At 39.9% G+C, this 21,197-nt stretch overlaps 5 protein-coding genes across 7 annotated transcripts; 3 read left to right on the plus strand and 2 right to left on the minus strand.

The window, feature by feature from the left end:
- Window positions 1-599: 599 nt before the first annotated feature.
- Window positions 600-3,741, minus strand: LOC105673710 (sentrin-specific protease 1-like). Of its 2 annotated transcripts, none has more exons than XM_067348791.1 (3): window positions 3,484-3,741; window positions 3,291-3,388; window positions 600-2,950 (listed from the first exon to the last, which is right to left on the minus strand). In XM_067348791.1, the coding sequence occupies exon 3, from the start codon at window positions 2,871-2,873 to the stop codon at window positions 1,161-1,163; it is 1,713 nt and encodes a 570-aa protein (XP_067204892.1). In that variant the 5' UTR covers window positions 2,874-2,950; window positions 3,291-3,388; window positions 3,484-3,741; the 3' UTR covers window positions 600-1,160. The 2 variants fall into 2 exon arrangements, with proteins under 2 accessions (XP_067204892.1, XP_012224953.1); XM_012369530.2 differs by having other exon boundaries at window positions 3,479-3,741.
- Window positions 3,742-3,893: 152 nt separating this feature from the next.
- Window positions 3,894-9,001, plus strand: LOC105673711 (threonine aspartase 1-like). Its single transcript, XM_012369532.2, has 11 exons — window positions 3,894-4,052; window positions 4,306-4,415; window positions 4,504-4,571; window positions 4,661-4,932; window positions 5,015-5,094; window positions 5,204-5,271; window positions 5,335-5,451; window positions 5,562-5,745; window positions 5,821-5,972; window positions 6,118-6,213; window positions 6,729-9,001. Exons 2-10 carry the CDS (start codon window positions 4,376-4,378, stop codon window positions 6,208-6,210), a joined length of 1,074 nt encoding a protein of 357 aa, XP_012224955.1. The 5' UTR covers window positions 3,894-4,052; window positions 4,306-4,375; the 3' UTR covers window positions 6,211-6,213; window positions 6,729-9,001.
- Window positions 6,480-10,172, minus strand: sotv (exostosin glycosyltransferase sotv). 2 transcript variants are annotated; one of them, XM_012369528.2, is made up of 10 exons: window positions 9,299-10,158; window positions 9,008-9,214; window positions 8,742-8,925; window positions 8,524-8,663; window positions 8,218-8,443; window positions 7,954-8,134; window positions 7,684-7,850; window positions 7,433-7,576; window positions 6,982-7,110; window positions 6,480-6,917 (listed from the first exon to the last, which is right to left on the minus strand). In XM_012369528.2, the coding sequence occupies exons 1-10, from the start codon at window positions 9,820-9,822 to the stop codon at window positions 6,696-6,698; spliced, it is 2,124 nt and encodes a 707-aa protein (XP_012224951.1). In that variant the 5' UTR covers window positions 9,823-10,158; the 3' UTR covers window positions 6,480-6,695. The 2 variants fall into 2 exon arrangements, with proteins under 2 accessions (XP_012224951.1, XP_012224952.1); XM_012369529.2 differs by lacking the exons at window positions 6,480-6,917; window positions 6,982-7,110 and adding an exon at window positions 7,193-7,323 and having other exon boundaries at window positions 9,299-10,172.
- Window positions 10,173-10,363: 191 nt separating this feature from the next.
- On the plus strand, window positions 10,364-14,734 carry Rab35 (RAS oncogene family member Rab35). Its single transcript, XM_012369533.2, has 3 exons — window positions 10,364-10,826; window positions 11,519-11,943; window positions 12,133-14,734. The coding sequence occupies exons 1-3, from the start codon at window positions 10,763-10,765 to the stop codon at window positions 12,259-12,261; spliced, it is 618 nt and encodes a 205-aa protein (XP_012224956.1). The 5' UTR covers window positions 10,364-10,762; the 3' UTR covers window positions 12,262-14,734.
- Window positions 14,735-17,045: 2,311 nt separating this feature from the next.
- On the plus strand, window positions 17,046-20,386 carry LOC105673726 (F-box/LRR-repeat protein 14-like). Its single transcript, XM_012369559.2, has one exon. It carries the CDS (start codon window positions 18,560-18,562, stop codon window positions 20,114-20,116), a length of 1,557 nt encoding a protein of 518 aa, XP_012224982.1. The 5' UTR covers window positions 17,046-18,559; the 3' UTR covers window positions 20,117-20,386.
- Window positions 20,387-21,197: the final 811 nt, after the last annotated feature.

A 21,197-nucleotide genomic window follows, 5' to 3' on the forward strand; every position in this document is an offset into this window, starting at 1 on the left:
AACGTATCATAAATTAAAAATTAAGAATTGGGAATAATTAATATATTTCGTTCCCTTGTTTGAAATAAAATAATTCCAAAAATTGCTCTTCCTAATATTTAATATTTATTTCTATTCCAAATATTTTCTCTGTTGTACTTATTCTGTGAAAATAATTATCTAACTGCACTTTCTCAGATTTGTTTTCATTAAAATAAAAGAAACATATGCTTGTTAAAAAAATAAAATAAAAGAATTGAAAAAATATATTTATTCACAAAATATTACATTACAGAAAAGATTAAAAACTAGAATAAATTTTTATATTTGCAAAAAATATTTTATATAAATATTTTATTTAATAACGCAATATTTTTTAAAATACAAACAATAATTTGAGAAATCAAAAATAATAAGTATGTCGCTGTCAGATGTATTCATCATAATGATTTATTTCTCTGTTTTAAACTGATTTATTAATACGAGGTTTTGTTGTATCCATATGTATAATAATTGTATATTATTCTAATCTCAATTTATACATAAATTAATTTTAAAATGAATATATGTCGAATCAAAATATGAGAAGTAACATAGATATATGTATGTCAAAGCACAAATCAGATTGGACATAGGTATATTATATATATATGTGAAAGTACAACCTTTTTTTTGTTGGACACAAAACAAAGAAAACATTATTTTCGCGCAAGTTGACAGAAAAAAAAGATATCGCAACATTTTTGTTCACAATAGTAACCTAAACAACGAAACACGTATTATTATTCTGTCTGTACAGCAAAAAAAATGTCCTATGTATATCTACGTTAATTTGTTACAGTTTATTTGAAAACAGCGGAATTAATGAATTATTATACAAGATAAACATCGACTCTTTCTCGTTCTCTCACTCTCTTGCTCCATGTGAAGTATATAGTATGTTTCTAAAAAATAATAATTAACAGAGTTTGCATTTTTTTTTTAATGTTTGACAAAACATGTTAGATTACAAAAAATATGTTAACTTCTTCTCTGCTTCCTCTCTTTCTCTCAAATGATGTATTATTACTTGTCGCTTCTACAAAATTCACCATCATATCAAAACATTTGACAATCTAATTAAGCTGAGTTGTCTCACCATTGATTATTCACCTCATCAAAGCATTAATAGTACCGTTCCTTTACAAAAGTTTACCCTTCAGTATCTCATAAACCATTTTGCTCCTAAAATACGGCATATCTTCCTGCGTAAACGTTACTCTTCTATTCGCACAGGCGTACTCGGCGAACATGCAGGAGAACACTCCGCAATCGCTGCCATTCATCTGCTGTGGAATGTTTTTGGCGGACTGCAATCTCCAGCCACTCATGTCGAACGGTTGTTTCTTCTTGTCCAGACTCTCGTCTTGCAAATACTGCTTTAGTGCTGCCAAACACTTTGGATTACTACTACCCATGCTGTCATAATAAACAATCATTTTTTCCCGAAAGTCTATTATCGACATACACCAGTGAATGTCCAGATGGACAGGCACGACCACAAGATCTTGCGCAAATATGTCTACTTTCCTGGTCCATCGCCTCAGAGAAGAATGACCACCTGATAGCAGTTTCGGATAGAAAAATGTATTCATCGCGTGTACCTTTGGATATTTGTCCGAATTTGTGCCTCTGGCAATCAACAGGTTCATGTAGAAATTTATTACTTCGTCGTTCAACCAATTTAGGCCGGCCAACGTATGGATGTCCTTACGCGTGATCCTCAGACCAAAACCTTCTGCAAGAACTTCGTCTGGCGGACAAGACACAAGAGCGTTTTTCACGTCTCGCAACATACTATCGGTTAGTTTCGGTAATGCCGGTTCCTCTGGCTCTTCTCTATCATCCAGAACAGCCAAGCATAGTTTCATAGTACGTGCTAGTTGCTCTTCCAAAGCCGCTGCCCGAACATATCTATTGTGGTTGGACAGGGCGCATGTCATCTTCTTCAGTTCCTCAGCCTCCCTGTGTCGCTGTTCCATCCGCTCATTGTACTGTTTTTCGACCTGTGCCATAAAGTCTTGTCTCATGATGGGCTTTGCAGCTAATTCATCACGTAACGAATTAGTTGCAACCATTTTGATTGGCGACTTTGGTCTGGACAAGTGTTTTACTGCGCTGACATTAGTGCCAATTATAACCAATTTGTCAGCTCCCGAACATGTTGCGTTGTTTGACTTGTCATTTGAAGGAACTTTTTCTTTATCCACTCTAGAATAATTTGACACGCTGCTTCTGTGACGATATGATGTCTCGGGTATGTCACCGAGTTTAGTTTTGTTGTTTAAATTTACTTCCTTATCCAAGTCGATCACTTCAACAGGTTTCTGCACAGGAGAGTATTCCAGAGTGCGTTTATCTTTTACTACATGTATCCTATCTGGAAGAAAGTTGTGCAGCAATATTTCATATTGAAATCTCTCTTTCAACTGATTGGTTTTGCTCAATGTGGGACATCCATGACTGGTATCTTGCATCGTGTATTTATGACTGGCAGGTGAATGTTTCATCATTGAATTATTATGATGTAGCGAGGAACAAGTGGATTTGCAAGTAGGAGATGGGATTTTTGTATGAGTTTGATAAGATTTTTTCTTATGAGTGCCATTTAACTTGACACACTGTCTCATTGCAGAGCATTTTTGTTCTCCCAGAAATATAATATCATCCTCATCATCACTCTCATCCACATATATATAATTATCCATTGAATGTGATGTATTACAATTGGTTCTAACTTTTTTCGATGTTATATAATCTTCCCCAAAGTTGCAATTTTCAGAGACCTTTCGCTTTCTAGAGCTTTCATCTGCCCATCCAAAAATCTTCTTTAAAAAGTCGAATATCATAGTCATTTTCAAAGCATTTATATGTACGGATTATAGTATTATCCATTCAATACATTTATAATATAATTACTTTGCAGTTCAACCTAAAAATTAAACAAATATGATTATTTTCTAGCTACCTAAAAGACAAACTTTTACATGAAGCTCTTGATACAACTTTTTTATCATATACTATGAAAACAAAAACTATACAGTGAAATTTTATAGCAAGCCTAAACATCAAAGTGGATATTTATATTCCACATTTAGAACTAAATACGCTTTCAATTTTGAGTCACACTTATTTGTTATAAAACTTGAATACGATATTTATCTCAAATCGAGAATCAAATTGCCATATTTAGCGATAGATGTAAAATATGTAAACGATTCTCGATGCGTATCCACGTTCACACGTGTATATTCTTAAATAAGAATACTTACATCTTATCTGAAATTAGGCGAAGCTGCGAATGAGCGAATACCGATTCATATTCCGTTCATTTCGTAAAAGTGAACTTTTGCGAAAAAGATAATTTTACCTAAAAGAATCATTGATATAAACGTATATAAGGTTAACTATGTATTATTCCGTGCATGCAATTCTCATATTCGTTTACGCTGATGCTTACTGTACCACTGATAAAATTTATCGAGCAAGTGTAATCAGTTTTCCTTATTCAGCCTCTCAGACGTGCGATTTGTTGTCCACGTTTAATTTGACAACTGTCTCGAACATAATCAAAGTAACGACGAATTTTATACACATCACACTCAACACCATAGGTTATGCGGAACAGGTTGACACTCCCGCGTATTTTCTCGAAAACGATCCTAGTGTCCTCTGTAGCGAGTAATTTGCAAAGTTGAAAAAGAAAAACAAATTCTAGGCAATAAATATTATCGAAAAACTTGGGAAAAGCAATAAATATTCATGATTGTACTTTTACCAAAATAAATTGTTCATATCCATTTATTTCGTAGATATTTATTTGATTTCGTCAAGTTGGTCACACTCTGCGCTCATGCGCGGTTTCTTGTGCACACAACTTCACGCTTGACATATCGAGTACTTTATTTTACTCTCTTTTTATCTCTACGCGTGTGTTTATGATAAGTAATTCGCATTTATAAGAGATATATTTACATAATTGTATATGCACAGTTCCAAAGTATCACAATACTACAAGGTTCTATAAGAGCAATGTAATTATGATTAGTTGCTTATTTCTGTATTTAAAAGCGAAACTATTTGTTTAGAGTGGTATCGGTATCTTGAATTTTACCGCTTCGAGTTTAATTAATTATTATTTAATGTAAAATATTATACTAAAAGTAGATTTTTATCAAATTTATTATATTTAAAATATATTAATTTTATAAACATATACCATTAATCTTAATGACAAGCAACTCTTGTTGGTACAATTATATTTATATCAAAATAATATTTTTACAGTTGAGAGTTTGTATTAAAGAAGATACAAAGAAAGCATAGATACTTGATAGAAGAAATAAGATTCAATCTCATGAGTAATATTAAGCAAGGATTTGTTGCTGTGCACGTAGGTATGTAGTTGAGTGGATTTAATTTATAATTCCTATTTGTATGCAAATTATATGAAAAATAAAAATCATGCTAATTTATTGTTGCTAGGTGCTGGACAACATTCAATGTCACTTAAAGAAAAATATCAGAAGTTGTGTCGTGAAGCATGCAAAGTGGTAAAATTGTCAAATAATTTAATTAACTGTGTTGTATATTTAATTTTATATAATTTATTATATTTTTTTATAATTATATATTTTATTAGGGAACCACAAGTCTAAGATTTGGTGGTAGCGCGTTGGATGCAGTGGTTGATACAGTAATGATATTGGAAGATTCTCCCATGACAAATGCTGGATTTGGATCAAATCTTACTCTGAATGGAACGGTAGAATGTGATGCAAGTGTAATGGATGGTAGTAATCTGCAGTTTGGTGCGGTCGGTGCAGTTAGTGGCATAAAAAATCCTGTCTTATTGGCAAAGCGTTTATGTGAGCAACAATCCATTAAGTTTGCATACGGTAGAATCCCACCTAGGTATGCATTCAACATTATTTCATCTTCAAAGATACATATTCATAATTGTGCTGAAATTATAACAGTATTTATTCTACAACAGCTTTTTGGTTGGTAACGGTGCACATATTTGGGCACACGAGATGGGCATACAGACCTTACCACCAGAAAACTTAATATCAGGTATGTATAATTTCTAAAAAAATATTTTTACTAGATTTTAATAAGTACAGAAATTTTTACTTATTTATCTGATGTTTATAGTCAAGCATATTCTTATATTGAATTCCAGTAAGAGCTCAGAAAATATACAAACATTACAAAAGGAAGGTCGAGAGCTGCAGTGCAGATAATCAAAAGGTATGAAAAACAAAATTTATCCACAATACACAGAGAGATTATTCTACTGAGATCATGTTGCAGTGTGCTAAGAAAAGGATGGACACAGTAGGTGCAATATGTGTCGATGGTGAAGGAAATATCGCTGCGGCTTGCTCGAGTGGTGGTATAATTCTCAAATATCCTGGAAGAGTTGGACAGGTATGGCTAATTTTTTGCATAGCACAATAGCAGTAAAGAATTTTTATATTTTTGTGTATAAATTTTGTCATCACTTTTATCGTATTTTATTTTAGATATTTTATTTTTAGGCTGGAGTATGGGGCTGCGGTGCCTGGGCAAGTAAAGAATCTTCTTATTCGATAGGCGCTAGCACGTCGGGCTGCGGAGAACATCTCGTACGCACTTCGTTAGCGCGTACAGTCGCAGAAGCTATTTCAAATACATCTTGTCCAACTACGAGCTTGCATCGAGCGATGAACGAGGATTTTATCGGTGCACCGCAGACTTATCATAGCTGATTGCGTGGCGATTAGCAAAAGCAATGACAATCTTTTCATACTTCTTTAGATTCAAAATTTCTCTACGGACTTGAACAGAAACTTGGCGGTGTCATCACCATACGGTATTCGCCGCAAGAAGGTTTAGGCGATTTTCTATGGAGCCATACCACAAATTCTATGATAATTGGTTATATGAATACTTGCGAACGTGCACCAATGGTACATATTTTATTCTTTTTGCGTTTAAAATATTGTTTTAAACATTTATTCAAATATCTATCTCTATCGATTTTCAAAATATTGATAATTTTGCAAATTGTTATACATACACCCACCATATAAAAGCACTTTTTTTTATTTTTAGAGTTACATGTCGGTTTTGCCATCACACGAAGTAGGTAAGAAAGCTATCGTCGAAGGTGTCTGCTTCAAAATAACGGGACTTGACAAAGTTTGACAAGTAAGACTGTGCATTATTTCGAAATAACAAATTTCTGCAAAAATAATTTATTCAAATAATAGCTTAAAATACTTTATATACAAAATTTTTATACCACATTAATGTTCCATGAAGTAACGCTGCTGCCGAGTTAAATAATTTTACGTAACCATAATTTTATAAAATATGGTGCATATATTTTCATAGATTTCATATTGTTAACTTGTGCAAACAAATCGATTACTGATGAATGGATATTGATTGTTAACATATGAAAATACAATGTATCTTGATAACGACTCTTGAAATAATCTTTTATTCATATTATAAACAAGTGTCACTTCACCCACCGCAATGATTTAATTTATAATACATATAGATATTTGTTACGTTTAATATATACACATATAATACATATATGAACCGCGTATCCACATTCTCTATGTTTCATATAAATTAACTTTTATAACTAATTTGATAGAAAACCTATACTGCGTATTCCATTACAAACTGCCTATATCGTTGAATCGCTTCAGTTTCTCAGGGAACACGTCCTTAAAGAGCACCGGATCTGCGCGGAACTCAACAGACTCCAACGGCATAGTCCCGTAAATGGAAGAAAATTTGTTTATACACTGTGTGCGTTCTACCATATGCGTCAAATCCGCGGATAGCATTTCGGTATTGGTACACTCGGGACATCGAAACTTCTTTTTTGGCGTCACCTGTAAGATTTTATCCAAATGTTAGAAAACGCCAGTGCGTAACTCAGCCAAAAGTCTTACTTACTTTTATCGGAGCTTTCCCAGTGATGTTCGCTACTAAAAAGTTCATTGCGATATCCTCACAGTTCATATGCTCGTCCACCCACTCCTTTATATCACCTGGCATGGCTGTGGTATACATATAATTCCAATACTGAAAAAAGTCGCATCGAATAGATTATTATAATAGTACAAAACAACCTAGTATACAAGTACCTATATTCAATACTTGTGCAAGAAATGACATAATTTACTTTGCTGGATTAATTTATACATTCTTCAGGATGGACAGACAGGAAAGGACGTTGGATTTTTTTTAACTAGGAGAAACAAAATCCTAGGATTTTTATGGCAATATATATGTGGTCTGAAACATATTAAGCAAACACAAAACACATATTAAAGAAAAAAAATTGGGCACATAATACCTTGACAAAGAAATGACATAAACGTTTGTAACTTTTCGCAACACTTACCTTGTGATGAAAAGCAGCCCCCGTTAAAACCATGGAAATACTGTTTGTCCATTCGCTCTCGTATTTCCAACAATTAGTACTATTATCCCACATATGTATGCGAGATGGAAATCCAACAATTCTGTCCGGAAATTCTCTCCATACCTAAAAATACATAAAAGAAATAGCTTTTCTCATCAACACTGAAAAGCATAATACAAATAATATTAAATATGATCCTTTAAAGGATTGCATAAAATATTTGAGTGTACCTCGTAAGCAAATTCTACTTCGTCAGCAGTCAACATGATGATGTCATCATCAATTGACAATACTGCTTCAGTTTCAATCTCATCGTACGGATAAAATCGATTGGACAATTTATTTTCTTTCGTTTGAATCACTTTTAATGGTTTATTCACTTTTGGCCATCTTGTCGCTGCAATATTATAATGCAAATTTACAATTAAAGTAGTACGATAAGAATAACGTGTAATTTAAAGCGTGCAGATAGTTGGAAACAACATTTGTAAATCTCTTACAATGCGGTGGATCCTTATGCTGATTGTTCCAAATTACCAGAACTTTGGACAGACTGGGTACCTTCACTAATTTGTTAATTAATAGAAACAATAATTCCACTCTATCGTATGTTAATATTACAGCGGTGAAACCGCGTGTTTTAGGAGCAGTTGCTGGCAGAAAAAGTGGCGACTGCCTTCCCTGTATACGTAAGAGATCATGTGCTTAAAATATATGAAATTTGTAGTTTTTTTACTTTCATATTTATTTTTCATTATATCTACCTTAAAAGGCGGTATATTCCAATATGTGTAATCGCGTGTTAAATGAGGAAATACACGGTCTGCGAGGATCTCTAACGTGGTTTCCGTGATCTTCTGCATCGAACTGAAATAACGATCATACAGCCATACATTCTGTTCTTGCATCTCCGCGATACGCTGCGGAGATATCTTTTTCAGCTGTTGAATTATTAATAAAATATCAACTTCGCGTACAAGAACAGCGGCTCTGAAAATAACAGAAAATTTTAAATCCGATAAATAACTATGTATAAAAAGATAGTTTTGCAGATCACGAGTGCATCTTACTTGGTCCAGTCGATTACATCGTGAAATGGCATCATTAAAGAATCGGCTATAATTACAGGCAAACAGCCAGCCGCTATTGCATCCAAAAGTGAACTTTGGGCAAGCCTAGCGCCGCGGATTATCAGGCAAAATGTTGCCGACTAAAAATAAAGAAAAATATATTTTATTCTATAATAATAAGAAAGCTATTTTTATAATAATTATTATGATCACATTACTTGCAAAATATCAGGATATTTGTATATATCCTCTCCCACGCAACGTATAGTATTATTCATTGGGTTAAAGTGCAAACATGGGCCTAACACTAAAATATCTTTTGGATTTGTCGTTTTTAATTCCATTAAATCTTGTTCAAAGGCAGTATTAATATTGATTTGCGAAGATATAACTAACCACGTTCTGAAATGTTAAAATAATTACATGTATTTTACTGCAATAATTGCAGTATGTGTGCAATAAAAGGGATGATACAAGACATTACCTTGTATTACTATGATTTGTCTTGAGATTATTTACAAGTGGACTATACACTGGTAAGCTAATGTCAAAACTGGGCCTGTATGTTAACGATGACATTCCGGCGCCAGCAATCATTGCTCTTCCTACTGAGACATCAATGACAGTATTATAGTCTGGTACACTTCCAGGTACCATGTTGAAGATTAAATGATTCTCTCCTTTGTTCCAGCTATAAATACATAAGCGATGCATATAATTTGATTAACGGAAGACATAGATAATTGAAAGACGCCATAATTAATATAAAACTTACAAAGGTAATGATCTTAATGCTCGAGAGACCTCTTGCAACCTCAATCTATTTTGATTGAGAGTATCAATGGAAGGAATAAAAATGCAAGCCTCATATGGATTAGGAGTATAAAATTTACTGTTGATAATAGCATTCAGAATCTGATAAAACTCTTTTGTCATCTGGCTTGTTACTTGTCTACCCATAGAATCTAAGTACACCTTAGGTGGATAGACGTATATCAAAAGTTTGTTCCCCTGGCTGCCGCATCGATACACATTAAAACAGGTGAAGTATGTGCAAGAAGAATTGGTGGCATCAGCCGTGGCCAAGTTAGCGGATAACGTTTGGACAGGTAGAGTGTTTATATCATTCAGCGTTATAGGAATGTGTTCAGAACGTTTCTGTGTATTGCCAAACTTAAAGATATATACCGAGATCAATACGACAAACAGTGTAAATAATAATAAACATATCACAAAAACATTGTGGTGATAGTGTGAGATTCTGTTGGTTTTGTGTAATATGCGCGTCGGGAATACCATCTTGTAAGTTTCACGAGATATCGCGAAATATATTGTGCCATACAGATCTCATGAACTGTAAAATAGATAAATTTTTGTCGCAGCTAATGACTTCAAATGCCCGCACAGAAATATATTTGACATATGAAGCTGTCATGTATAAGGCGGTTAATTGCACATAATAAGAAACAATTATCGTTCTTATATTTACTCCTTCTTTGATTTACAAAATTAGAAAATACTTAACGATACAAGCGCGATGTGTATATGTTATAAATCTATATATCTGTCATGATCTATCAGTCTGATTTTTTTTTCGTCAGTTTAAAAAAACGACAAGTGAGGTTATGTTTGTAACATCAACAGAATTTGTCCACTTGCACTTTCTGCAATAAAATGCGCAAAAAAATCAATCAAGATTATATAGTGCACTTCAATTTAGACCCGTGATTGGTTGACTCATGCAAAATCACCTTGATGTCCCTGTGAAAATCTGCTTTTACGATGCAATTTACATAAAGATCGGACTTTACCAACACGTTGAAAGTGCTGTCTTGAGGTCGCGGAAGAAATATGGCGGCGGTGACAAGGTTGGTGACAATTTGATATGGGATGGGCGTCGCGTTGAACGAAGAGTACAGCTTTTTTTTCTCCCACCGTGATGATAATGAATGGTGATATCGCGACATACAAACATGGCCATCATTTGATACTGCAGTCGTCCGCCGATCCAGACGAGTCTAGACTGCTGCTACTGGTGCTACTGCTGGAATTCGCGCGGGGGTAGTATACCGTTCGTCTTGTCGCGTATACACGCCCGAACCGAAGAAACGCGCATCTCGTAAAAAAAAAGAATTATCTCGTGCGCACGGGTGCGAGAAAGAGAAAGAAACAGAGAGAGAAAGAGAGTGAGCGCGTATCGGCCACATCGCAAACTTTTGGAGGCTGCGGCGTGCGTCATATGCCCGTTAAGATGGCCCGGGAATATGATCATCTGTTCAAGCTGCTCATCATAGGAGACAGTGGTACGTACATACGCGCATCCACCGCCAATATACTACTCGCAGAAACGCGCGATTAAAGTTATTCATCTTCATCGACTACGCTTCTGCTTCTCTCGCGATCTATTTTGTTTCTATCTCTATTTCTTCTCTCGTCTTTGTTAAACTCGTTCCGGAAACGCAAAATATTTCAATAACAAGTGGACGTGTACGATGCGACGCTCGTCGGTACAAGCCGATCGCCTGTCATGCAGTTTTACTAATCCAGTTTATTAAATGATGAGTCTGATGATGGATACATGTTGGCTGTCTGCTATACTGTGTTGGCATAGCTTAGATTTCATGATGCGAAAATTGTTCTTCCTGTTTGATAAATTTAGAGCAGCAATAGAAGATAAATCGCATTGATAAAGTGAAAATCACAATATAATGAAATGACAGATATATCGGTATATTTGTCACAATTCTCATTTCTCGACTCATTTATTCTCATTAATATTATGATATGGTTGGAAAATTTATGTAAATATTTATATAAATATTTTTTCTTGGTACAAATGCAATTGTCGGTAATTAAATAATATTTAATTTGATGTAATATTATAAGATGTAAATAATTAATTGTGTGATGCAAAATTATTGTCAAAATCATTATATTAATATATGTATGTGAGGAATTTTAAATATAATAAATATACTTTTGTTTTGTTTTCAAGGTGTAGGTAAAAGCTCACTCCTACTGAGATTTGCTGACAATACTTTCAACGGCAGTTATATAACTACGATAGGAGTGGATTTTAAAATACAAACTGTGGAGGTGGACGGCGAGCGAGTGAAGCTGCAAATTTGGGATACCGCTGGACAAGAACGTTTCCGGACAATAACTTCAACTTACTATAGGGGAACGCACGGCGTTATAGTTGTGTATGATGTGACCAGCGGTGATACGTTCGCGAACGTTAAACGGTGGTTGCATGAAATCGAACAGAATTGTGATGTGGTTAACAGGGTACTCGTAGGAAATAAGAATGACGCACCTAATCAGAAGGTGGTGTTAACGGAAGATGCGCAAAGATTTGCCAACCAAATGGGAATTCAGTTGTTTGAAACTTCCGCCAAGGACAACATCAATGTAGAGGAGGTACGTTGCACTGGTTTTTCTGTTTTAATTTTAATAGATTAAACTTTAAGCCGCTTATTCCATTGTTTGTTTATTGTCATTGCACAAACAGTAAAATTGTTCCATTGACGTTTGAAAATGCTTCCAAGGCAAATTAACGGATGATTTATATTTTGCTATAAATTAACAATGACACGTTACATTTTGCAGATGTTTATGGCAATAACGCGACAAGTGTTACGGACCAAAAAAGAACGCAAGGAGCGGCAAGCCATACAGACGAATGAGACAGTTAACCTGAGGAAAAGCACAAAACAGCACAGGAAAAAATGTTGTTAGCGAGCGTTGTATAAGCATGCTACTCCCTATTCACAAAATATTATTTGATACAATAATTAGGGCAGAATAAAACAGAGAGCATGTGTTAGTACCATGAGCGGACATGAAACGCTGGAAACCCTGATATTTTCTAACAGCAACTGAGTTTTGTATTCCAATTATGATACCTAAGATTGTATTTTAACTAAGGTATACTTTTGACGTTTTAGTATACTCTATTTAATATAATAGAATCGAAATACTGAGCGAGCACGTAGGGCTTATTTAGTGAAAGCGATTGTCTATGCAACATTCGTTTTTAACGTGTTAAATACTTTTGCGTGCTACGTTTGAGAACAAAGGCCTATTCATTTGTAACATTTACAGAAGGGTAACTCTCATAGGCATACGTACACGAATATTTAAAAACTGTGTTACACATACACGCATACAAACGCGTTTCATATCATATTAATTAAACGAAGCATCGTAATTAACAAACAATGCTACATCTTCCGCTAATTTTTATAAAGTTATTTTGGTAATTGTATAAAATTTTGCTGCATTCAATAATGAGTTACCATATTTTAAATAAATCGTATTTAAAGCGAGTAGGATTAAAGTTTTTTGAACAAACAGGCGACAGATATTATTAGCTGGTCCAAGTAATTCTTAGGACGTTTTAGTAAAATTAAGGTTCCTGTAATTTGATGACGCTTTCAATGCACTCTAAAAGATTCAACCGAATGTTAAAGCAGTGGAATGTATCAACGGTATGCAGCGGCATGCGTTACAACTGGTGTACAAAAGAAAAGACTGCATGCTGCTCGAAAACCACAAAAACTGCTTAATCAGGTGAAATTTAATATACTTCCTACTGTGTTCGAAATATTTTCGCATGGGTTTGAAGAATCAACATGGTTTATGAAATTGATATTTATTGTGAATTTATATAGGCACATTTCTAATGTGTAATTAGTAAAGTTTTATAATTGTAATTTGTTCTGATTAAAGTTTTAGAATTATCTACGGAACTTGAGCGTACAATTTGTGTGTTTGAACAACAATGTTTGAAAACACTTTTTTAAACAAGTTTTAAACAGTACCTAATGGAATCATTGAATATTATCATCCCCGATAATTAAGAGCGATAAACTCTCCGGTAAAAAGTATGTACATTGTTACTTCCAAGATATATTACTGAAATACGCAGTATTTAGTCATACATTAATGAAACATTAAGCAGTATTATCTTTTTAATTTTGTATACGGTCTAACATATGTATCATACGCATAATAGTGGTTCCGTAACGAACGTGAGAAAAGTGAAAAGCTCGTGTAACGTCCGACTTTTATATATTCAAGTATACATAAGTACGCAAGAGTATCTTAAATTGTCCGTACATTTGCGACGAAACACATTACACATACACACACACACACACGGTTTGAAACATTTATTGCAGAAGGGTAGATAGCAAGACGACGAAAATATAACGATCGGTCATGTCCAGCTATGACAGAAGCTGTCTGTATTAATCTGTGATAATAGTTAAGATAATGTCGCCAGCTGCCACTGTAATACCGCTGCGTGTAATCCCATTCCTCCCTGCTCCTGTGTAATTGTTGTAATTGATATCGCCATTGTTTTCTCTCTTTCTCTTCTCTTTCTAGTTTTCGTTTCTTTCGTACCAATTACATATCTCCCTTAGAGGCAATAAAGCGACATCCTGCAATGTGTACATATTCTCTACTTGCCAGTTTTAGTGGCATATTCACCAAGTATTTCAATCGAGCATATTCAATCTTGTTTACTGTTATACAGTTACGACGTTGTAATATTATTATATACATACGTACGATTATAAATAAATAGGAATTATATGTATGTGTAAACAAGCACCGCCTTAAACTCCTGCTTAGTCAATTTCTATGCGAATGCGCTAGATGCTGCTCGCATGATATCTGAAATATTCTAAACGAGCAAAAATAAGTTTGTTCGAACGGTTGTGCCGAGTTTGATCGATTCGGACAACGCCTACGGGTACGAATCTTATTTTGATATCACGCGAATGTATATCACATTTTCGAGAACGAAAAATCTCAGATATCAAAGTTCAAATTGTTGAATTATCGAGACACCATTAATTGACGCGCGTTGTTTAGGCATGGCGAAACAGAGACTGACGCGTATTTTCAATCAATCATTATATTGCCAGTATTATTTGTGAAAGCACAATTTCGAATCGCGATATGACGGTGAAGCGTTGCTGGTTAGATAGCGACGGATATTCGCGCAAAGAGAAGAAGCCAACAACGCGACTATTCAATAAAATACATGAGCAGTGGTGCTCTTTTATTTATCTCTGTTTACACAAAGTCACATGCATGTAATAATTTCCTGTTTTTTTCTAATTAATACTCACGAATTTGAAAAGTGTACATATATGTACATTCCTTTTTGTAACAAATACAATAAAGTATCTCATCTCGATGAACCGCTTTATCATTAAAGAATATCAGTTGCTGTACTGCTTTTATCTTATCTTTATTCGTAGAAATAGCAGTCAGCGAATCCTGTACGCTATTCCTCGTTAAACTTTGCGAAGGAGCTCTTGCTGCGTTGTCGCTGGCTCTTTCTGGCTTTTATATCCCGCGCGTATTCATCTTTTTACAGTTTATTTGTGATACGCAGAAAAAGATGTATTAAAAATATATATTTATTAATTATCAATATCATGTTCATAAGAAGGATCGTCGATTTTTTCTCAGATGATGTAAACTTTGATGAAAATGTATCGGCATGCTGACGTGACACGGAAAAAGCACGTAACGTCAGATTAATAAGAAATTATCCGACTCGTCGGGGAACGACCTATTTGGTCGTATTTGCAATTGTTCCTGCATAATAAGTGCGCGTATGGTACTGTCGGTGCATCGATCGAATGAACATCTGCAATGAATTAAAATATCTCGCCGGCGCTGGAAACTTTCGAGAAAACAGACGCACATGATGTGCGCGAATCTGACGAATTTTGCAACTCCGGTGAGATAAAGTTGGTATTTTCTCGAGAGAGCGGTATTAATTTTAATACGAACATTAAAGCAAAAGTCGTTTCTGCTTTTCGATACGTAAAAGCAGAAGTAGACCCCCCGACTGGTAAAGAAACTGACTTTATTTAACTTGCACGGGGAAGATAAATCGTTCGATGAGTTACGTGATTAGTTATATTAAGAAATTTACGATCACACATAGTGCGCTCGCAATTTTTCTTCACCCTGAACACACATACGCGCTTCGAATCGATCGAAATGCCAAATGCACTACGACATCTCGGATGTGCAGCACGATCCTGCAATTCCGTTAATTAGCGTACAAATTGTTCCATAAGTCGTCGCGAAACTGCGTTGCTTAAATATCTCTGAAATTCTGCCGAAAAGTGAGTTACCGCTCGAGTATTGATCTTCCAAAGGCAAAACTTCGATAATGCGTAATCAATAATCAAGAAATTATATTGTAAATTGTATGATCATTTAAATTGATTGCATTTTAATTGCTGTTTAATTTATCAAAATCTATTGTGTGCCATGAAATTTTAATGCATTTTTCTAATAATTCTATAATGTGTTCTAGTAATCTTTATTTTTTACGAACTATAATTAGTCGTAAATTGCTTTAAGAATAAGCTTCTTAACGAGAACATAACGTAGCAAGAAAATTTGAAGACTGATGTGCGTACCAACTGTCATTTGCTCGCCGAAACACCGAACCGAAAAAGATGACTATTGTGCAAACCTTGTGTTTTAATTGTATTATTTACGATTGCTTTTTAACTCGTTGACATTTTAATTAGTCGAGATATTTTTTTTCTAATACACGGAATGTTTTCGTGAAATAGGAAAAAATTGCGTTGAAGCTTTAGAAAGACACAATCATGAGCTTGCTCGTGATATAGCATGAGAAATTCGGGCAATTGGGTATGATTGGCTTTCAAGGATCGTACAACGCATATGCTGTGCTCTTAACAAGTCGTTAGTCCCATCATTATCCTCATCGCATGATCCTTGAGAGAGCTTCCTTCGTCGCGACAAAGAATCGTCTCTCAACAACATCCGATTGTTCGATCGTGTGTGTGTAGTTTTCTCTTCGAGTTATCTGTAAAGTATCGCAAAGTGCGCACATTCCAAACTGTAAAATCAACTTAATCGTTTAATTTGAACATTATTGCATTCGTCACATGTCGAGCCAGTGGAAGAATAAATATATCAAGTATACTCGCGATGAAAAGTAGCACGAAGGTGCCGGGTTGATCGAAAGTCGCCGAGCGCAAAATAAACGCATGCAATGGATAAAAAATCGCGTCTCGACCCTCAAAAGTTGCGAAAACTCTTGAAAGAGGAAAATCGTTGCAATCACTTGCGTGTCTTACCGAGTGAAAAGATGGAAGAAACGGGAAGAATCGAAAGACGGAGTGAAAGAGAGAGAGAGAGATAATATGGAGAATTCAATATTATTCAGCATATATCGAACGCGGATCGGCAACGTTGATTCCGGGGTTTCGGCGAGCGAGGGTAGGTCTCTCACGCGCAACGTGGTCCGGGTGTGCGCCGTGTGTCTCTCTCTTCCTCACCCCCGGCCCCTCTCGCCCTCCCACCACGCAACGAAAACTTAAAAATGCCGCCGCAGCGCAACCCGAATCGATAGTCGCTCCGGCGCGGTCACATGGCATGGTTTCGAGCCGCGCGGGCCAATGGGTAGTCGCGGTTCGTCGTGCTCGCTCCGCCTGAAGTCGGTGTAGCGTCGGCGCGACATCTGCGCTCGACTAGGCGGAACGACAGTCCGCGGCTGGCAGCGCACCGGTTCACAGTTTGGCGATGTGCCGCTCTGCAGCCGGTTCATGTACGACGAGTGACCTCGACACGGCACACATCGACGTCGACGGGCGTACAACCACGACGACGGCGAGAGGAACGACGAGGACATTGCGGCGCCAGCACGTGGACAAAACGCGGCGCGTTCTCGCTTAACGCCGTCGGCACCTTTCGTATTACACGCGCATTTCGTGCGTCTGATACACGGCGGCCTATCGTCCGCCGGAAGAAGCGCCACGGGGCCGCAACTCGCGCGCGTAAGCGACCCCGTATACACGCTCGTCGTGCGGTAGTCGTCTCGCGTGCAAAAAGAGAGCCAGCCAGTTGTCGGCGGCCACGGGACAGAAGGAGAGAGTAGAGGAAGTGACTGCGGTGCGCGCGACGGAGATCGCGAGCGCGGGTGAGTGCAAAGAGGCGAGGTGGGGCAGGCGGGTGTGAGAGGGAGAGGAAGAGCCGAGTGGAGCGAGATAGATGCACAGTGGGTGAGAAAGAGAGTGAGGAAGAAAGAAAGAAGCGAGGGGGACTCTCCGCGAGCGCGAGCAGGAGTGAGAGGCGACGATACGAAGGAGGGAACGGAGAGTCCAGACCATCGCTACGCGATATGGTGTTTCTACATGTGCCGCGCGCAAGAGAATGGTGCTGTCGTGAAAAGTAACTCTCTCGGACGAGTCGTGCGTGCACGCCGTAACGATACACTGGCACGAAGTGTCGCGTGTCGTTCGCCGTTCCCCGCGTCCGTACCTCCTTTTTCCGATATATCGCCAGTATCTCATCGCGTCACTCTTCGTCGTCGATCAGCGAGATAAATCCCGCTGTGTGCCGCCTGCTGGCCCCCGCGTTCTCCCCCCCCCCCCCTCCCCCCTTCCGTTTGCGGCGCGACCACGTCGTGGATCGCGCGTTGCGTCGCGTCGACGCGCGGCTGATATTGGCGGTGGCCGTCATCGCGTAGCGCGCGCCGATCGATAATCGCGATCGATAACAGGATTCTCGTATTCGCGCGTGTGTTTGTGCTGTGTGGGTGTATTGTATATAAATATATATTTATCATTTCAAATACGTGGCGCGTATCTTTGGAACGTGTCTCTGTGTGCGCGCGCGCGCGCGTGGAGAAAAAACTCTTGTTATGCGACCGCGAAACGAAGAAGCCGCGTCATAACCTAAAGCAACGACGGAGCGACCGGGAAGAAAGAGGGATCGCGGAACGCTGAGAAGAGGAAGGAGAAGGAAAAAGAGGAAGCAAGAATTCAAGATAGAGGGAGATAATCACCGCGACGGACAAGGACACGACGAGCGCTCGACGGCCGCTCGCTCGTCGTCGGTCGTCGCGGCAGAGTCGCCGCGCGTGAGGCCTCGGCACGCACCATCAGCAGCGGTCGCGGGGTCGCAGGACGACGAGCACGACGGCGCGACAACTTCCGACGACGACGGCGACGACGGCGACGACGATATGGAGGAGAGTCAGCTGTTGATGACCGAACTACCCGCGCCATCGATACCACGAAGCGTTTGCGGCGGCACAACGCTGCTCCATCGTCCGGGTCATTACTATCATCTGCACCAGCCGCACCTGGCGATACCGACGCCGCAGAGCCAGGCGCAACTCCTCCAGCAACACAATTCCGGCGGCACGGCGCCGCATTACGGAACGGACGGCAACGGCGCCGGCACGACTCCAGCGGCCGCTGCCGCCGCCGGTCTGCCGGCTGCCTACGCGATCGGCCAGGGCGGCGGCATCTCGTCGCGACTGCATCAGCTGCATCCGCATCACCATCAGGCGCGTCAGCGTGGCGGTGCTACAACGGCGCACGGCCAACCGGCCGCTAGCACCCACGTGTCCTGCCTCTACCCGGAGATACTCGCACTCATCTTCAGCTACCTGGACGTGCGCGACAAAGGACGCGCCGCGCAAGTGTGCACCGCGTGGCGAGATGCCGCCTACTATCGCTCGGTCTGGCGAGGAGTAGAGGCGCGGCTGCATCTGCGAAAACAGGCACCGGCGTTGTTCGCCAGCCTGGTGCGACGTGGCGTGAAGAGGGTGCAGGTGCTATCGCTGCGACGCGGTCTCAGCGACGTGCTCAGAGGAGTACCGAATCTCGAGGCGCTCAATCTGTCCGGCTGTTACAACATCACCGATGCCGGTCTGACGAACGCTTTCAGTCAGGATTACCCGTCGCTCACCGAGCTCAATCTGTCGCTCTGCAAGCAGGTGACGGACACGTCGCTCAGCCGGATAGCGCAGTTCTTGAAGAACCTCGAGCACCTCGAATTGGGCGGCTGCTGCAATATCTCCAACACCGGTCTGCTGCTGATCGCGTGGGGCCTGAAGAAGCTCAAGCGGCTGGATCTGCGTAGCTGCTGGCACGTGTCCGACGTGGGCATTGCTCATCTAGCCGGTCTCAACAGCGAGACCGCGAACGGCAACCTCGCTCTCGAACATCTCAGTCTGCAAGACTGTCAGAGATTGAGCGACGAGGCGCTCAAACATGTATCAATCGGCCTCACCACCCTCAAGTCTATCAATCTGTCATTCTGCGTGTGCATCACCGATTCCGGCGTCAAGCATTTGGCACGAATGCCAAGTCTGCGCGAGCTCAATCTGCGCTCTTGTGACAACATCTCCGACATCGGGATGGCGTACCTGGCCGAGGGTGGTAGCCGCATCACTTCACTCGACGTGTCATTCTGCGACAAGATCGGCGACCAGGCGCTCGTACACATCTCCCAGGGACTGTTTAACCTCAAGTCCCTGTCGCTATCCGCCTGCCAGATAAGCGACGAGGGCATCTGCAAGATCGCCAAGACTCTGCACGACCTGGAGACCCTCAACATCGGCCAGTGCTACCGACTCACCGATCGCGGTCTCTACTTCATCGCCGAGAGCATGAGGAACCTCAAGTGCATCGATCTGTACGGCTGCACAAGGATCACCACCAGCGGCCTCGAGCGGATCATGAAGCTACCGCAGCTCGCCACGTTGAATCTTGGCCTGTGGCACGTGCGGTGATGGCTTTTTCCGTGGCAGCGTGTCCGGGACGCCGAACCGTTACCAAGACGTCACCGTTACCAGCGACAACGTTACGACGACGACGACGACGATGACGATGACGATGACGATGACGACGACGACATCGACGACGACATCGACGACGACGACGACGACGACGACGACGACATCGACGACGACATCGACGACGACATCGACGACGACGGCGGCGGCGGCGACAACGACGACGACTTCGCCATGAGCAGTCTGCGCGTGTTCTTGCCGGTAAGTCCGTCGCTCGGCGTGCGAAGCCGCCCGACGAGCGCCATCGACATCCGCGTTCTCGGCGAATAGCGTTTAGCTCGTTTCTCCGCGTGGGACGGAAGGTTTCTCTCCCCTTCCCGAGGGAGAGGGGAAACGACCGCTCGCCCTCAAGGGGCATCGTTCTGCGAGAAGGTGGCGAGTTCGCGCCCGTTCGAGGAGGGCTTCCTTCCCTCACCTCCCAGGAAGCGGCCGTCTCGAGCATACATACGCACTTCCCGATCGTAACTCGGTCGTCGCGCGCGCGTCGGAGACGATCGCTAGATTAATTCGAACGTCCGGGTTCGAGGAGTCTCGAATTCGACTCTCGACTCGGCCGATTCGCGGAAATTTAGGAAAAAAACGAATATCGCGCCTTGGGTTTTTTCCGCTCGTTTTTTCCGATTCGCAGGGGAAAATGCGATTTTCGTCGTGTACGATCATCGAGACGTGGTGATTAAACGCACCGCCGTATCTGGCCATCGACAGCAATTAGGCCAAGGATTGAAAATGATGTAATTTCGGTGAGTTCAATTTCCCATGCCGGATGATACGCGAAAAAAAAGGCCTTACGCCGATTGTCGTATTTACATTGTCACGAATGACACATGCAGATCAATTCCGCGTTAATCAAACTCGGCGAAATAACAACAGTTTCAATCCTTGAATTTTTTTTTTTTTTTTTTTTTTAAGGTAGGAGGAAAGTTTCACGTGGGTTGCGACGAAAATGTTGATAAATCGATTGATAACGATTAGGCGTCTGTGCATCCTGAACGAAAAATGTTTTACATGTTAGGCACGT

The sequence above is a fragment of the Linepithema humile genome, chromosome 2 (assembly GCF_040581485.1).
Source record: "Linepithema humile isolate Giens D197 chromosome 2, Lhum_UNIL_v1.0, whole genome shotgun sequence".
In the NCBI taxonomy this organism is placed as follows: domain Eukaryota; kingdom Metazoa; phylum Arthropoda; class Insecta; order Hymenoptera; family Formicidae; genus Linepithema; species Linepithema humile.

Bases quoted from the DNA above. Each gene is read 5' to 3' on its own strand.
- Rab35 (XM_012369533.2), top strand. From the start codon at position 10,763: ATGCCCGTTAAGATGGCCCGGGAATATGATCATCTGTTCAAGCTGCTC. The intron at 10,827-11,518 runs GTACGTACATAC...TTTGTTTTCAAG, and splicing joins GCTCATCATAGGAGACAGTG to GTGTAGGTAAAAGCTCACTC. The intron at 11,944-12,132 runs GTACGTTGCACT...TACATTTTGCAG, and splicing joins ACAACATCAATGTAGAGGAG to ATGTTTATGGCAATAACGCG.
- sotv (XM_012369528.2), bottom strand. From the start codon at position 9,822: ATGGTATTCCCGACGCGCATATTACACAAAACCAACAGAATCTCACAC. The intron at 8,664-8,741 runs GTAATGTGATCA...CTTTATTTTTAG, and splicing joins AATATCCTGATATTTTGCAA to TCGGCAACATTTTGCCTGAT. The intron at 7,111-7,432 runs GTAAGTGTTGCG...GACTTTTTTCAG, and splicing joins GGGCTGCTTTTCATCACAAG to TATTGGAATTATATGTATAC.
- LOC105673711 (XM_012369532.2), top strand. From the start codon at position 4,376: ATGAGTAATATTAAGCAAGGATTTGTTGCTGTGCACGTAG. The intron at 4,416-4,503 runs GTATGTAGTTGA...TATTGTTGCTAG, and splicing joins ATTTGTTGCTGTGCACGTAG to GTGCTGGACAACATTCAATG. The intron at 5,272-5,334 runs GTATGAAAAACA...ATCATGTTGCAG, and splicing joins GCAGTGCAGATAATCAAAAG to TGTGCTAAGAAAAGGATGGA.
- LOC105673726 (XM_012369559.2), top strand. From the start codon at position 18,560: ATGGAGGAGAGTCAGCTGTTGATGACCGAACTACCCGCGCCATCGATA.
- LOC105673710 (XM_067348791.1), bottom strand. From the start codon at position 2,873: ATGACTATGATATTCGACTTTTTAAAGAAGATTTTTGGATGGGCAGAT.